Genomic DNA, 17,669 nt, shown 5'->3' on the forward strand with positions numbered 1-17,669 from the left:
TCCCCAGCCCCCAGCCCTTCCCCCTCGTCCCCGGCTCCGCGGATCGTAAACAGCCCAGCTCAGGCCCGGCTGGGGGCGGGTCTGGTCGGGGGAACTGAGGCCACGAGGGCCACGTGGTCCCTCCGGGGCCCGAGGGTGCCCGTCAGCATTTTTGAGGTGACGTCACGGCCTTCACTCTTAAGTCACGTTGAGCATCTGATGTCGCACGCAGCCCCAAGCCCGGGCGCCTGAGTTCTCTGACTGAAACCACGAGATTTCTCTTGGTGGAGCCACAGGGCTGGGCGTGGGGGCCTGAAGGTGGTGCACCACCCAGCTTATCTGGGTACCGCCCCCCTCTTCCTTCTCACTACTCTCCTTCCACTCTTTTCGCGGTCGGGGTTGGAGGGGTGGGGGTCGGGGAGGGACCGGAACGCCTCCTCCCGGCCCCGCCCCGCCTCGGGCCCGCCGGGCCAGGAAGCGCGGAAGGAACCGCCGGGGGCCATGGACGGGGCCGTGATGGAAGGGCCGCTCTTCTTACAGAGTCACCGTTTCGGTACTAAGGTAGTCTGGGCAGGGGTTGCCGAACCCCATCAGAGCTACGGGTGGGCGGTAGAGCCCAGAAGGAGGGAGGGGGCGGGCAGCGGGTTGGAGCGCGTCGCCCGGGGCTGGAGCGCCCCGTGACGTTCCCGCTGAGGTCGTTTGCTCACACTCCGGAGAAGCGTCTGCCGGCCTCCGGGTGCTCCCTTTCTGGTCCAGGGGAGCTGAGCGGCATCCGCCTTGGGAAACTTCGCCCGCTGTCGGGAGGCCTCAACCTGAAATCGGCCGCGCCGGTCTCTCCTTCCCCGTCGGGGCCCGGGCCGCCGGTGGTTGCCCGCTCCCTCCCGAGTCTCTTCGCTCTCTCTCCCCAGCGGTGGAGGAAGACCTGGGCGGTGCTCTACCCGGCCAGCCCCCACGGCGTCGCGCGGCTGGAGTTCTTTGACCACAAGGGGTCGAGCTCCGGAGGGGGTCGAGGGGGCTCGCGCCGCCTGGATTGTAAGGTGATCCGCCTGGCGGAGTGCGTGAGCGTGGCCCCCGTGTCGGTGGAGAGTCCTCCGGAGCCTGGCGCCGCAGCCTTCCGCCTGGACACCGCCCAGCGCTCCCACCTGCTGGCGGCCGACGCGCCGTCCAGCGCCGCCTGGGTGCAGACGCTGTGCAGAAACGCCTTTCCGGTGAGGGGGACCGGGACTGCCGGCGAGGGGCTGGGGGCGTGCCGCACTGGGCCCAAGAGGAGATGTGTGGGGTGGGAGCTGTTACAGCGGGAGAGGAACTGGGATGGCTCAGACCCCGGGAACAGCGTTGAGGGAATGACAGTCTCCTCCGTACTCTGTCTCTTGACACCAGAAAGGCAGCTGGGCTCTGGCGCCCGCCGAGAACCCACCCAATCTTTCCGCCCTGGAGATGCTGGAGAACTCGCTGTATAGCCCCACGTGGGAAGGTAGATGCCTGAGAAGCCCCAGCAGGGAGGGGGGTGGGGAAGGGTGTCCTCGGGAAGGCGGTGATAGCTACAAGGGGAAGTAGGAAGTTCCTGAGCACTGGCTTTCAAGCGTGTGCTCGGACAACCTGCTCCCTTTCCCCACCCCAGACCCGGCCAGGTGCCAGTCTGATGGTGTATTCCTTCCAGGATCCCAGTTCTGGGTGACCGTGCAGAGGACTGAAGCCGCCGAGCGCTGTGGCTTGCATGGCTCCTTTGTGCTGAGAGTGGAGGCTGAGAGGCTGACTCTCCTGACTGTGGGGGCCCAGAGCCAGATACTGGAGCCGCTCCTTTACTGGCCCTACACTCTGTTGCGACGCTATGGCCGCGACAAGGTGCGGTGTTGTCAAGGAGGGCAGGCTCCCTGGGTTGGGCAGCTGTGGGATGGGTTGGGCAGGACAGGAAGGTAGGAAGATCTGCCCTCTGGATAACCCTTTCTTGCCAGCCCATGACCCCAGCCTCCCTCCCCAGATGGTCTTGTCTTTGTAGATCCCCCTAACTGGTTGAGGCCCCGTGGCTCACCTCTGGTGGCTCCTGGTAATGTGTTTCCCTCCACACCCTCTTTAGGTCATGTTCTCTTTTGAGGCTGGCCGCCGCTGCCCCTCCGGCCCTGGAACCTTCACCTTCCAGACAGCACAGGGAAATGACATCTTTCAGGCGGTTGAGACTGCTATCCACCGGCAGAAGGCCCAAGGAAAGGCTGGCCAGGGGCAGGGTGTTCTCAGAACCGATTCCCATGAAGAAGTGGCAGAGGGGAAGGTGGCTTCCCACCCTGGCCCCCAGAAGCTCCCAGGCAGCCCTCCAGTGCTGTATGCTGAACCCTTAGACTCCCTGCGTGTTCCTCCGGGCCCTTCCCAGGATTCCCTGTACTCAGACCCCCTGGACAGCACTGCTGCTCAGGAGGGGGTACAATTAAAGAAACCGCTCTACTGGGACTTGTATGAGCATGTGCAGCAGCAGTTGCTGAAAGCCAAGCTAACAGACCCCAAAGAAGACCCCATCTATGATGAACCTGAGGGTCTGGCCTCAGCTGCTCTCAGGGGCCTTTATGATCTGCCTCAGGAGCCCAAGGATGCATGGTGGCGCCAGGCTCGGGTGAAGGAGGAGGGCTACGAGCTCCCCTACAACCCTGCCACTGATGACTATGCTGTGCCACCCCCTCGGAGCACAAAGCCCTTCCCAGCCCCCAAGCCCCAGGGCCCGGCCTTCTCTGAATCTGGTGCTGCAGCTGGCAATGGCAGCAAAGATAGCTCAGACACTGCCCTGTACAGCCAGGTCCAGAAGAGTGGGGCCTCAGGGAGCTGAGACTCTGGGCTCTCTAGAGCAGCGACTGACAGGACTGGGGTCAAGTCCGAGGGCTCCACATGAGACATAGGGGCAAGGCTGGGGTTGCTGATTGGAGGACCATGGGGAGGTGGCACTGGGGGACAAAGAAACCTATTAGAACCAGCAGTAACCAGAAGGGCCTGCGTGAGACCAGGAAACAAGGGGAGTCAAGGGAAGGATGATCTGTCCAAGAAGTTACGGAAGTCGAACAGTTGGCAGAGGCTCAGTGATGAGATATGGGGGAGGCCAGCACCCCTAAGTCATTCCCGCCAAAGGAAGGGATAGCTGCTGGACCAGCCTATGGAAAGAGGTGTTTGGTCAGAAAAGGTGCAGTTTGAAGGTCCTGAATAGAGGCTATAGGGAGACACTGGGCTGTGACTGGATCCTTCCCCCTGCACTGTTGTTTGCCAGATATATATTTTTAAAAAAGTTTTATTCTCATTAAAGTCAGTTTGGGTTTAAGAGGTCTACGTGTGTGAATAGTCCCAGAGGGAACAGAGTGGCAGGATATGCTGAGTGGCTGTGGAGGGGATCAGGAGGAGAACCAGGAATGCGTTGGGGGCCATTGAAGAAAGAAAGGGCCCCTTGGGAGGGGAGCCAAGCAGTGTGATCTCTCAGAGCCTGGGTGGTCCAGTCAGGCCCACCCTGTCTCTGCGACCCTGGGTGTATCATCCATAACCCTCAGTTTCCCCCACTGCCCCTCTGTAAAATGGGAACATTTAATTACTGGTTTTACCTCACAGGGTTGTTTGTATGAGAGGAATTAAATTTCTCGAGTACTTAATGCAATTTGAAGTGCAGAGTATGCTTTTTATAAATAAGTGATAGTTATTCTGTGGATGGAGAAGCGCTACTGGGCAGGTGTGAGCAGAGGGGGCTTGGAAGGGGAGAGGTCTTTTTCACACCATCCTCTCCCCTGTTCTCAGCTATAGGATGTCCCCCACTCCCCTCAGCACCTGACCACACACACAGACTTGGCCTGTAGGGACTGAAGACTAGCCCCTTTTGTTTGGAGGCTGAAGGGAACTGCAGCGTGGTGGGTATACTGGGAGGGGCATGGACTTTGGAATGAAGCTTTGCTTTCAATCTTACTTTTTCATGAGCTCTGAAAACGTTATTCTTGTCTCCTGAGCTCCAGATTCCTAAAGGTGACCTGACTTTACCCACCTGCTCACACAGAATACAAGGAGAAATTCGGGCCGGGAACGCTCCTAACAATGGTGGAGGCTTACTGGGTATTTAATCTTCGTTTGTTGTTAATGATATCAAATGATCCAAAAGAAAATGAATCCTTGCATGGAGAAAGAAAAAGCTCATGGTGTGGGGGAGCTTCCTGGTCTGAGGAGCGGGGTGGTGGCGGCACTGAGGACAGAGGAGGGGAACGCTCTGTTTCCCAGTCACCTGGAGCTCACAGGCCCAGGTGGGTAAGAAGCACGTTTGGCCACAGAAAGCCATTATGTGAGCCTTGGCATGGATGTGGTTGAGCAGAGCAGCTGGGCTCTAGTGCTGGTGGCTTAGGGCCCTGAGGGACATTCCTCCTCCTCCATTTCCTCCTCCTCCTCCGCGGAAGGCGGGAAGAAGACTCCTGAGGAAGCTTTGCTGGCTGCTGGCATCTTGGGGGCTCTGCCAGGGGCTGGAGTCATAGGCAGGGGGGTGACTCTGGCTCGAACTCGATTTATCTGCAACTGCCCAGCCTGCTGAGAAAGCAAGCAGAGCTTTGTCTGCGGACCAGACAGAGTTTCTGACCTCCCGTCCCCCTCCCTGCCAGACCTCCTGTCCTAACTCCTTCATGTGTCCCATCCCCAGAGTGACAGCTTAAAGGCCCAGGGCAGTGGAGTCCCCTGGGCTCCAGCCTCTCCAGTGGCTGTCTCCAGGCTGAGTGTCCCCCTCTCTTTGCTTGCCCATCAGCTAACTTGTGGTAAGCTCTATTCCCATTGCTAAATCGACTGCAGTTTGGAGACATTTTTCTCTTGTAACTTCAGCTAAGACAAAGCGGGAGTTTTTCTATAGGCTCTGTTACTGAGAAACAAGGAAAAGATTAATAAGGGTGCAGAAGGAAGCCCAAACATTTTAGAACACGGATTTCAGGAAAATAAATTCCTCCTTCCATTTCTCTCTCTTCATCCCTTGTCACTAGAGCCCTATCTCCAAGCTATGAACCTTGGCCAGCTTCCCTTTCCTCATCGGTAAAATGATCATAACACTCACCTTGCAGGGATGCTGTGAGGATTAAATGAGAAAAATATATGTGAGGGCACGTGTCATAAAACCTGGCAAATGATTGGGCTCAGCAAATGCTAATTTCCTTTTCCTCAGGCATTTCTTTCCCCACCTTCCCTACACTCTTTTCTTTCAGCAGAGACCTGTGGTTTTAGTTCCAGTGCAGCCAGTTTGCTTAGTGGAACAATGGATGGTCTGTTGAATGACTAATGAGATATCATAAACACTGCAATTAAGATACCTAAACATTACCATATGTAAATATCCGAGCAAGAGGAAGCCCCTTTACCAGGTGGGGGTATAAATTTCTTTGCCTAGGTTAGAGCGCTGCTCTTTCCTCCTCCCTGCAGGCCTCATTCTTCTCCCCTCTGCAGGAGGAGATCCAGGGACGATGCTCCCTGGGATGGGGAGGGAGGGTTTGGAGACAGGGGAGGAGGACTCTCTGGGATTCTGGGCATAAAGAGGGGAGAGGGAAGTACCTTTCTCAGGCCCCGGCTCTCCCAGCTTGGGTGGAGCTGGCCCTGAGGCTTGGCAAACGTGCTGCTCAGGTGTGGGTAGAGGTGGCTCCAAACCTGCAAGGGGTTGTAGGTGGGTTCTAGCTCCAGGTCGTCCAGCATGCTCTGAGGAAGAGAGAGGAGGAGCCTCACTGGGGAACTTGAGGTCACAGAAAACAAGATGCCCGGCGGAGACCCCTGAGTGTGGGAAGCCAGGGGAGGTGTGATGACCCAGGGCTTCACTGAAGGTTGTAAAACAGATGCGTGTCCTGCTGGGTGTTCTGGCCCCCAGGTCTGAGTGCTTGTGCGGTAAGTGTCAGGCAGGGTACAAGAAACAGGAGCAACTCCAGGTGGTTAGGAGCACTGAACACTCTGGCCCCAGGAACTGTGTCACGGGATCCTACGAGGGACCAGTGTGCTGTGAGGGTTACAAGGGATCCAGTGTGCAAGGCTGTGAGGGAGGGTGTGCCGGTGCTCACATCTGCAGAGCAAGTACACAGAGTCCTCAGCCTGTGAGGTGAGTGTAACTGGAGGACACGCGAGCACAGCATTCCTGAGCTGTCAGGTTTTCCGGCCACAACATCCTGTGCCAGGAACCACTGGCCCTGAAGTGAGACGCCGAGTGAGCCATAGCTACTCGTGCCCACCTCTCTCTGCATCCCTGCGGCCGCCAAGCCAACAGCACAATCCCAGGCTCTGTCCTCTCTGCCTGTAAGCCAGCAGCCCAGAAGCAACGACCTGGTTCCAGTTCTTCCTGCCCAGAGCACCCCTCGACCCATCCTCAGCCTGGGGAGTCTGGCAGAGGAAATCCAGAATCCAGATCCAGCATGAAAGAGGAGGAGAAAATGGCCTTCAGAGCTGTTCCCTCCTTTACATCGGAGTCTCATTTTAAAGCCCTTCCTATTCTTGGCACCTGCATTGGCTGCCTTTTCCTCTTTACAAAACAGAAACAGATGCACACAAACAAAGGTACACTCACATGCGTACACGTATTGCAGAGAAAGACCCGTGAGAACACACTTGCCTCCCTCCATCTGGCCTCAGTTCCTACCCTTGCTTTCTTCTCTGCCCCTCTTCCCCTGGGGAACCACTTTTCTCTCTGCTCCCCTGTGCTTTCCCTCACTGGCTCACTCCTCTCCCTCATCTGTTTCTCAAACTCCTGTTTCTTCTCTCCCCCTCTAAGCCATGAGATCTGGGCCCACTTGCCTCCACAGTCCTGAGGCTGTCAGCAGGCAGGTCCTCAGGCAGCAAGGGGAAAGAGCTGGGCAGCAGCAGCTCCCGGGTGGCCACCGCCCTCACCAGCAGAGTGGCAGAGCATGACGGCAGGATCACGTAGAAGGTGCTGGCGGCCTCCCTCAGGCTGTGGCCTCGGCTTGGGGGCTCCCCTTTGGCCAACAGCAGCCACTCTCTTTTCTGAAACAGACGTACGTAAACTCAGGTTCATCTTTGGTCTCTGGCACATGTGAAGATCGGCCCCAGTCAAGGCTCCCAGCGTCCCTCTAGGGGCAGTGGGAAGGGCTGGCCCATTTCCCCCTGGCCCTGGGGGGGCGGGGGGACTTTGTCTCTGAATCATCAGTGCCCCAAGGTCCAGCTCTTAACTCCCAGGTTGGGGATATACACAAAAGGGTTAACAATGCAGGGATGAAATGAAGCAGGTGTTCACTCTAGAGGGCACTAAGGCATTACTCAATGGTAAATATGGAGTTTTAAGAACTGTAATTCTTAAAAGCAGAGTCTTGTAACAGACTTTTGTGGAGTGTTGTGAAAATTCAGGTCTTATTTTGCTGGTGATGAAGGCTGGTTGTGTTGCACAGCTGGGGTTAGAGTGGGCTGATTGCTCAATGTCCCTGGAACGCCCAGAGAGGGCTTATGAAGAAGGTGGTCAAAGTCACTTGCGAAGACAGGAGGAGACAGAAGGGAGAGGAAAGCTTTGGTACAACAGGGAGGTGGATACGGACAGGGCCCTTGAGATCAACTCAGCCAGTCACAGGATGAAGGAAAAAAGGGGTTAGAATTCGGGGGGGGGGAGCAACTCTGAGTGAAGGGCACTGCAGAACAGAGGGGTGACACTTTGCACCCTTTTAAGCCAGGCATAGAAATGAGGCAATTTTCTGTGGTTGTTTTTCAAGGAACATCTCAAAACTCCAGGAGCTATCCGGTCAGAACTGTTACAATGATCTTTAAATTGTTACCTTTTGCTTGAGGTGGTCATCAGTTACAGCTGGTACATAACAGCGTCTTTGCTACATAAGGTGAAAGCAAGCACACTCGCTCTGCCCACTCTGACTTACATGAAAAGTTGGAAGAAATAACACAGGAGGAAAGGCAAAGAGGAGAAAGAAATCTTCAGGGGATAGAGTAAGTATCAGTGTCTTGTGGAAGACAAGTGGAAAGCGACACCGTGAAGCAGAAAAAACCTGCTGTGGCATCAGAATTATACCCCAGAGCGCACGTGCTGGGGTGGCGGTGGTGGGGAAGATTCTGGACACTTTAATTAGAGCAGTGTCATCATTCTGGGCAGCACAGAACTCTGAGAAGGTCTGGTAAGCCAGGCAGGGGGTAGATACTTTCAGAAATTCATGCTTTCTTAACATTGTGGCTTATATCTGGAGATTCGCTGATTTCTGAAGAACAGATCCAAAACGTATGAGAGAGCTACCTGATGCTTCTCAAACACATCAAACCGGAAATAAATGATAGAGAAGTCTTGGGGTATGTGTGCGTGGGGAGAATTTGCCCTGCTCTGAGGACGTGGCCTCTTTAAGCCTCTGGAAGAGGTATTAGGAAGTTACAGCTCCCTCCATTTCAGTTGGCACAGGTAACTTCTGATGTGGCACAGGCTTTGGATTATTATTATTTTAATCTTCTATTTTTATCCTGGTTCATGCATTTGTTTGTAAATTGTTTATTAAAAATTGATTGAATGCCTATTATGTCCCAAGTACTAGGCATGAATATAAAGAAATTCATTAGACATGTTCCTTGCCCTCTTAGAGCTTATACTATATAATAAGCAGAAGGCTTGTAAACTAATGTTTGTCCAAGACTTAGGATGACCAGTGGTTCCAATTTGCCCACTTTTAGCACTGAAAGTCCTGCATCCCCCAAAACCCCTCAGTCCTGGGCGAACGGGGGCAGTTGGTCACTTTCCTAAGACAAAGTAGAGAACAGAGGATCTTGCCACTGTGGCAACTCCCTGGGGGCTGAGACTATGGCAATGTGACATTTCTTGTACTTCAGGGTTTTGGGACAAATTCACAACTGCTACATCCTGGGATTACTAAGAAACTTTGAATGTGACACACAGAAAAATTATGATTCCCTGGAGTTTGAGTCTATTGATTTTGAGACAATAGCTAAGATTCTGTTAGAGAACAGGTACGCAGAAAGGGGTGTGGTCTCTCAAAGGTAACTCCTGATGTGGGACCTGTCAGAGGGCTAGGATGAGACTGAGTTGAAAGGTTTTTAGAGAATGCTTTAAAATTTCTGGGCTGATTTACAGAGAGGTTGGCAGAAGGCTCTGGAAGGAAGAGAGGAAAATGTACTCGATGGAAATGGGTAAATGACAAAGCAGGTATCTGAGGCTGAGAAAAGGCAGTGGCATGGGGATGTCTCAGAAGACTAACCTTTGGGGTCCTCAAATTGAACAGTGTTTAATGACTGGAGATGACAGCTAAGTACTTTAGAATATGCTTCTGCTAATTCTAAAGAAAGGAGCATGAGTTGGATGCTGAATTCAGCAGAAGGCGGGTGGCAAGGTGTCTATATTTACATTGTGGCTAGTGACTTTGGTACAGAAGGTGCCAGGGAGGTTAGATTTTAGAAGGCAGGGGTTGACTCTTACTAGAACAGGTGTGACAGGGACAGAATTGAATGGCATGTCATACTTCAAGCTCAGTCTGACTAAAGTCATCCTCCCCTACCCCTGCCCTTACTTCTGATTTTTAAGGCTTTACCACTTACCACTTTAACACTGCTGGTTGACTGGCCACTGCTCCCTCTCTCCCCTACATTTCTCCCTTTTTTCTACCCTTTTCTCAGTCTTTCAGTGGTTGGCCTGGGGTGATATGTGATGTAAGCTTAAATAATGAGACATCAGTGGAAGTTGCTGGGTGGGGCTTCTGGAAAAGCTTTGTAATATGCTAGCTTGGCTCTGCTCCCTACCATTTCTCCCTAGTTCAAGACTTGGTCTTAAGGTGCTGCAGCCACCTTGTGACCATGTGGCCGCAGGCATAAGAAGGAAATACACTTGCTATGGATACTGCAGTGGGAAAATACAAACAGCCTGGGTCCTGGGGCGGATCAGCGATCAACTGCACCAGCCCCAGAACTGTCTGTCCCCACAGTCTTTGTTACATGAGGAACATAAACTCTTAATTACTCAATGTACGGTTGGGATGGTTTTCTGTTAGCTGCAGCCAAAAGAATCCTTTACAGATTTCAAAAAGAAGGAAGAGGATGTGGTAACTTACTTCCGGGTATACGGGGAAACAGGAGTAGAAAGGACAACTTTAATGATGTTGGTGTAGGCCTTGCCAGAAAGGCAAGTGGGAATTTATTATAGCAGGTAGAAGCTCTAATCTCACCAAACCAGCACTCCTTTGGGTTGTCATCAGTATGATGGCTTGGGACCAAATTCAGCCATTAAAGAAGCTCTGACCGGCTCCTAAGTGGGAGTGCTCCTGGGGGGACCACTCAGAGTAGGGAAGAGCAAGAGCTCTCACTTTGCTTCGCTTGTGGGAAGAAACACATTTCACTGTCATAAGCATCTAGGAAGAGAAATCACAGCTAGTTATGGAGAAGCCAAGCGTATCTGAGGGTCTTGGAAACTGGAAGGGCATCAGGAATCAATTAGGTGAACTCGGCACTATTTGCTTATTCTCTCACTCCAGAAGGCCGGGCAAGAAAAAGCAGCAGCAACATCCTCTTCTGCACTACTCTCACACCGGCTTCCGTGAAGGAGACAAAGGGGAGGCGGTAAAAGAGACTTCAAACTCCAAAACATCAGATTATATTACATTCTTCCCAAGTGAACATGGACGGTCTCCAGAAGAGACCATGTGATAGGCCATAAGACAAGCTACAATACATTTAGAAAGATTAAAATCTTCCAAAGCATCTTCTCTGACCATAGTGGAATGAAATTAGAAATCAAGAAGGAAAGGATGTTTGGGAAATTAATAAATATGTGGAAATTAAATAATAAATTCCTAAATAATCAAGAGATCAAAGAAGGCATCACCAGGAAAATAAGAAAATAATTTGAGATGAGGGTAAGTAAAAACACAACATACCAAAACTAATGAAATACAACTAAAGCAGTGCTCAGAGGGAAATTTATAGCTGATAGTGCCTCTATTAAAATAAAAAGAAGAAAGATCTCAAATCAATAAGTTAACCTTCCATCTTAAGAAGCTAGAAAAAGACCAAACTAAACCTAAAGCAAACAGAAGAAAGAAAAAAAAATACTGGATCAGGAGGGAGGGTATAGCTCAGTGGTAGAGTGTGTTTAGCATGCACAAGGTCCTGGGTTCAATCCCCAGTACCACCATTAAAAAATAAATACTGGATTAGAAAGAAGTGAAATATAGAATAGAAAGATAATAGAGAAAATCAGTGGAACCAAAAGCTGATTCTTTGAAAAGATCAATTAAATCAACAAACTTGTAGCTAGACTGATCAAAGCAAAAAGAGAAAATACCCAAGTTACTAAGATCAAAATAAAAGAGGGGCATCACTACTCACCTAACAGAAATTAAAAAGATTATAAGGGAATATTATAAACAATTATGTGATAACAAATTAGGTAACTTAGATGAAATGGACATATTCCTAGAAAGGCACAAACTGCTGAGACTGATTCAAAAGAAAATAGAAAGTCTGGATAATTCTGTGTCAGGGGTCCCCACGACCACTCCCAGGTTCAGTGATTCACTGAGAGGAATAGCAGGACTCAACATATAGTCATACTCGTAAATATGACTAATTACAGCAAAAGGGTACAAGGGAAAATCAGCATAGGAAACAAGGTGCAAGCTTCTAAGAGTCCTCTACCTATGAGTCACACAGAATGTACTTAATTCCTCTAGCACTGAATTGTGACAGCATCTGTAAAATACTGCCTCCCAGAAGAAGTCATTACAGACTCAGTGCCCAACATTTTGGGAGGGCTGGTCATGTAGGCACCCTGTAACTAGTACATACCAAAATTCTAGACTCCTAGAAGAAAAGCAGTTGTCAGCACATATTTTTGCACAGTTTAGGCACTCATTATTTAGGGAATGGTGGGGAACACTCCCTAAATCCAAATTTCCAGATGCCAGCCAAGGGTCCATCTTGCAAGCAGGAATTTCTAAGGAAAGGAATCTAAGGGTTGCTATATTAACTTTTTTTTTGCACAACAAGTAAAGATACAGAATTAGCAATCAGAAAATTTTCCACCAAAAAAGTCAAGGCCCAGATAGTTTCACTGTAGAATTCTATCAAACCTTTAAAAAAAAACATTAATCTTTCACAAATTCTTCCCAAAAAATAGAAGATGAAGGAAAACTTTGCAACTCATCTATGAGGCCAGTATTACCCTGATACTAAACCAGACAAAGACATCACAAGAAAAGAAAATTACAGGCCAATACCCCTTATGAATATAGATGTAAAAATTCTCAGCAACATACCAGCCAACCAAATCCAGCAATGTATAAAAAGAATTACACACTACAAGTGGGATTTATCCTAGGAATACAAGGTTGGTTTAATATCCAAAAATCGAGCAATGTGATACACTGCATTAATAGAATAAAGGACAAAACTATATAATCATCTCAATAGATGCAGAAAAAGCATTTGATAAAATTCATGGTTAAAAACATTAAAAAAAACTAGGATTAGAGTGGAACTTCCTCAACCTAACAAAGGCCTCTTAAAAAGCCTACAGGTAGTGGTCAAAGACTGGGTGATTTCTCCCTAAGATTAGGAACAAGACAAAGATGTCTGCCCCTGTTGCTTCTACTCAGTGATGGACTGGAGGTGTACTGAAGACCAAAGGGCCATTTGCCACATTTTTTGGACTGTTAGCCCCACTAGGATTCTGAGCATGACCCTAGAGAGGCACTCATAAAGATACTGAGTGTTTCACCATTCTAGTGCTTGGGGACTAATATTTAAAAAATTTGGTTTAGAAAAATATAATGATGTGACATTTCTTACAGAGCTAGGTGCATACTCATACCGCTTATCAGTTCTGTGAAGGTCAAAATAAATACAGCAATAGGTACATGGGTGGGGAAGGGGCAAAAATGATGAGTGGGGGCAGGCAGGCTGTGATGGAAGCAGGAAAAACTTCATAGTGAAGGTATTTAAGCAGAATCTGGAAAAACTGGAAATTAGTCAGGTGGATAGAGGGAAGGTGAAGAGAACAGCATGAAACAAAGTGTGGAAGTATGAAACAGTTTACCATATTTGGGAAACATTTACTAATTTATTAGTGTGGCTGGAGTGGAGGATGGAAGGGGCGTGGTGAGAGATGCAGCAAGGGAAACAGACAAGGCTAGGTTACAGGAAGCCCGCTGCCCTCCTGCTTTCCTAACCCCTGTCTATATGCCCTGCAGACTGTACATTCTAACTTCATTCTGATCATTTTTTTAAAGTCTCCTGACCTGCCATCACCCCACTCTCAGCTTGGATTCTTGCTCTTGAATATTTGCCTAATATAACCAAGGACTTTCCATTTCCCCACCCATTTACAGCCCAACCAGGTCATTGCCTGTGTACTCAGACTCCTGCTGGACACATCTTGGCTTGAATTCTGTCAGTTCTGTGGCCAATTAGGGCAGACATGGCCCGTAAATCTCTGGAATGTGTGTCCAGAGACTCTGACATTTTAAGTAGGAAATTGAAAGACCTAGGTGGTATTTTCATTTCTTTTTCTAGTTCATACAGACATGACTTTGTAGGAGAAATGAGGATGTGGAAAGTGAGTCACTCGCTACATAACTGAGACTATGCAGGATGATTTGGTAATTGAAATGATGTTTTCCTGGTGATGAATAAATTCATCTAATACATACTTGGAAAAATTACATATACATAAAACTCCTTACCACATTCCAGAAAGTAGTAATCCAAGTTTAGAAAAATGCAACAACAAAAAAATATAAAATAATTAGGGGGCTTAGGTGATCCAGGCAAAGGAAAAATAAGGGTAGGGCAATAACAGAGCCAAGATTAGACAAGATCATAAAAATGTAAGCCACCCACTTTTCCTGGAAGGGAGTCCCACCGCTTTTCCAGGCATAAAGTCTGGAAAAAGCTATCTTGTGGGTCCTTACTGAGCAGTGAATGTATCTCAGAGAGCTCCTGCAGTCAATATGATCATGAATTTCTTATGCTATAGAGTAGTTAAGAGTTGGGTCCTACAGCCAATCTTTCTGGGTTAAATCCTGGCTCTACCATTACTAGCTGTGTGAACTTGGGAAAGTACTTAACCTCTCTGGGCCTCAACCACCTCATCTGTAAAACAGAGATAATTCCTACCTTATAGGATGGTTATGGAGATAATATAAATTAATGTTCATGAAGTGTTTAGAACTGTTTCAGGCACACAGTAAGCACCATGAAGTGTTAACTTTTAAAATTTAATAATTATTAGATAATGTTTGTTAAATTTGAAATCATTTAATAATTCTTAGATAAACGTCCATGAAAATTTGAAGAATGCAGTTAAAATACATGGCTCTCTTGTGATCTGGATTGAACTAAAAGTGAAATTTATAGAAATGGGTAGATACATATTTTTCAGGAAAAGACTAGGAAAATGGGATTATCAAGAGCCTTGGCTATCTGATAAAGTGATACTCTTCTGAGGAAAGGGAATTGAAATATAAAATACTTAAATAAAACAAAATAATTTGTGAGGAGGACATAAAAATCCAACTTTCAATTTTCAAGTGAAAAACCAGAGAATGGAATGACATTTAAGGCTGCAGTTTCTTAAAGTGCATTTTGAGAGGGCACACGACATTTAGAGCTGATGAGGTCTGGTGGGGCTGTCGCTTTGAATTTAATTACGGCAGTGTGCACTCTGTTCAGAAGAACTGCTCTGAAAGGAGGGTGGAGGAGGAGATAGCACTGAATGAGCTGAGCTATGCTTATACTTGTAAGGAGATGCAGGAACCTGAAAATGAGAACGTGGTGGAGCCAAGCCAACTAACTGAGGGTGGACCAGAAAATGTACTATAGGCTGTCTGATCAGATAAAGGATGCAAAGGGGGAATAAATAAATGAACATTTAATGAGCATCTACTTCTACATCTGAGTGGGTTGGAATGGCCAGAGGAAGACTGGTTCTCCTGCCTAGAACCATCAGGAACACTGAATAATATACAGACACCATTTGTCTGAATGCAGGGAGAAGGTGCTGAGACGATGAAAAGGAGAGGTAGCTGAGTCTCAGAGAGATGAGGGAGTTAATGAAACCTCTTTTGTCCTGAGGGCATATGTTGATTCTGAGTTGGAGGGAGTGGGGTGGGAACTGAGAATCTAGGATTTGCACCTGCTAAGGCACTTGCAAGTGGACAGAAAAAACTAGCAAATCTTTTGGTGGAGACTTGGCAGGGCTTGGGTGGGTGCTCAGGCCGATTTCTCACTCAGCACATTTGCCAAATACTGGGGCTGCATGGAGCAGGGGGGCAAAAACACCCAAAGAGAAAGCCTCTGGGAGTGGAGTGTTCTAGCAGACTTGGGACAGAGTGGTTAGAGTTGGGATCGTTCAAGGGAAGGGGACGCTCACAATACACAGGGCCAGGAGCAACCCAGGGGCAGACTGAGCCTTAGCAGAACTGCAGTCCAGTCTTGGCTCCGCACAGCTCCTGGGTGGAAAAGGGTGATCTGCCAACATTCTATCTGCTTCATGCAGGGCAGGATGAACCCTCTCCAGAGGAAGCCAACACTAACTGGAGCCTCTACAATTTATTTAGGCACAATCAGCATCTTTCATTAAAATACTACCAGGTGAACCAAAAGGCAGGACCAACATGTCTGAAAACCAAATGAAGAAAAAGAATAGACACAAGGCCACAGGCGATCCAGGTGTTGAGGTTAGCAGGTAAGTACCTTAAAATAACTATGATTAATTTGTTCAAGAAAATAGATGAAAATATGGAGAACTTCTCCAGAGAATTAGAATCCATAAAAAAGCAACAGATGGAATTTGCAGACCTACTAACCAACCACTATGTCCAAATCACATGCCAGACATACGCTAGGTGCTTCACACACGCAATAGTACTTAATCATTTTAAAAACCACACGAGGTATATTTTACCGTCTCTATTTCACACGTGAGAGGGACAAGGGTCACTAATATGTGTGTGTCACACATCTCCCTTTTTGCCTTCTCTCCCACTCCACGTCTACTCATGAAAGGAGAAGCTTTGTGGTTCTGTTCTTGGATACTTTATATAGGCAGAGAGAGACAGGACCTCAGAGGGAGGGGACTGTGTCAGAGAGGCTCAGTCAGTCTACGAGAGAGACGAGGACAGTGGTGTCCCTGGAGTGGGGATGTAGAAAGAGCTTTAGTTTCTGTGTGCATGTGTGTGCGAAAGGCTCTTGGAACATCTCAGGTTAGATATAATTGAGGAGGGGAGAAAGAAAATTTGAGATCTATCATTGTGGGTAAAGAACCATTTCCTCTTTGGTGTTCTTTGGAAGCACATATAAGTTAATTTAAAAATTACTTTTAAAAAATATTTTTTATAGTCATTTTACAATGTTGTGTCAAATTCCAGTGTAGAGCACAATTTTTCAGTTATACATGAACATACATATATTCATTGTCACATTTTTTTCTCTGTGAGCTACCACAAGATCTTGTGTATATTTCCCTGTGCTATGCAGTATAATCTTGTTGATCTATTCTATGTTTTGAAATCCCAGTCTGTCCCTTCCCACCCCCGCCCCCTTGGCAACCACAAGTTTGTATTCTATGTCTATGAGTCTGTTTCTGTTTTGTATTTATGTTTTGTTTTGTTTTAGATTCCACATATGAGCGATCTCATATGGTATTTTTCTTTCTCTTTCTGGCTTACTTCACTTAGAATGACATTCTCCAGGAGCATCCAAGTTGCTGCAAATGGCGTTATGTTGTCGGTTTTTACGGCTGAGTAGTATTCCATTGTATAAATATACCACCTCTTCTTTATCCAGTTATCTGTCGATGGACATTTAGGCTGTTTCCATGTCTTGGCTATTGTAAATAGTGCTGCTATGAACATTGGGGTGCAGGTGTCATTTTGAAGTAGGGTTCCTTCTGGATATATGCCCAGGAGCGGGATTCCTGGGTCATACGGTAAGTCTATTCCTAGTCTTTTGAGGAATCTCCATACTGTTCTCCACAGTGGCTGCACCAAAATGCATTCCCACCAGCTGTGTAGGAGGGTTCGCTTTCCTCCACAGCCTCTCCAGCATTTGTCACTGGTGGACTTTTGAATGATGGCCATTCTGACTGGTGTGAGATGATACCTCATTATAGTTTTGATTTGCATTTCTCTGATAATTAGTGATATTGAGCATTTTTTCATGTGCTAAAAATTACTTTTTGTCATTTAGGTAGTGCTTCTGTATACATTATTTATGCAGAGACTAAACCACATGGAGCCACTAGATTTCTTAGGGTTACAAATAGATAAATACACTGATGCTTAGAGAGGTTAGGTATGTTGCCTAAAGTTCACACAATTGGGAAATAGTGAAGCTGTCAGGATCTAGGGCCATCTAAGCCTGAAGCTGATGCTTTTCATGAACAATACAAATTATACTTTACCAAGACAGATTAGAAAACTGCCTTGCCTTGACTCCCCAAAAAGAGAGATAACAAAGGGAGAATTTCTACTCTAAACCTAAATTTGACTAAGGTGGAGGAATTAGCTGGTAAAATGGAGACATGGTAGAAACTCTAGGAAAAGGCAACCAGGTTATCCCGGAATCTGGGTAGTCAAATTCATATCATAGACTTTAACTCAAATCATAGGATATATATTTAAAAAACTAATTAAAATATGCTTTTCTCTCAAAAGAAATAGAACATACAAAGGTCTAATGATAAATATAGGCATCCAGGAAGGCCTCATTGTAGAAGCCCCATC

The 17,669-nt window shown here is 47.7% G+C and overlaps 2 protein-coding genes across 5 annotated transcripts in view; one reads left to right on the forward strand and one right to left on the reverse strand.

The window, feature by feature from the left end:
• Positions 1 to 109: 109 nt before the first annotated feature.
• DOK1 (docking protein 1) lies at positions 110 to 3,279 on the forward strand. Its single transcript, XM_006219033.3, has 5 exons — positions 110 to 540; positions 888 to 1,187; positions 1,360 to 1,453; positions 1,640 to 1,824; positions 2,057 to 3,279. Exons 1-5 carry the CDS (start codon positions 481 to 483, stop codon positions 2,792 to 2,794), a joined length of 1,377 nt encoding a protein of 458 aa, XP_006219095.3. The 5' UTR covers positions 110 to 480; the 3' UTR covers positions 2,795 to 3,279.
• A 759-nt stretch (positions 3,280 to 4,038) lies between these two features.
• Positions 4,039 to 17,669, reverse strand: part of M1AP (meiosis 1 associated protein) — a 57,561-nt gene continuing 43,930 nt past the window's right edge. Inside the window, exons 8-11 of one of the 4 annotated variants that reach the window (XM_072937446.1) lie at positions 6,736 to 6,942; positions 6,177 to 6,324; positions 5,515 to 5,655; positions 4,039 to 4,509 (exon numbers count right to left, since the gene is read on the reverse strand). In XM_072937446.1, coding sequence (XP_072793547.1) covers positions 4,316 to 4,509; positions 5,515 to 5,655; positions 6,177 to 6,324; positions 6,736 to 6,942 — 690 coding nt within the window. In that variant the 3' untranslated portion in view covers positions 4,039 to 4,315. Of the gene's footprint in view, positions 4,513 to 5,514; positions 5,656 to 6,176; positions 6,325 to 6,735; positions 6,943 to 17,669 lie in introns of all 4 variants that reach the window. The other 3 variants (XM_072937445.1, XM_072937448.1, XM_072937447.1) reach the window with 3 other exon arrangements.

The sequence above is a fragment of the Vicugna pacos genome, chromosome 15, assembly GCF_048564905.1.
Source record: "Vicugna pacos chromosome 15, VicPac4, whole genome shotgun sequence".
In the NCBI taxonomy this organism is placed as follows: Eukaryota; Metazoa; Chordata; class Mammalia; order Artiodactyla; family Camelidae; genus Vicugna; species Vicugna pacos.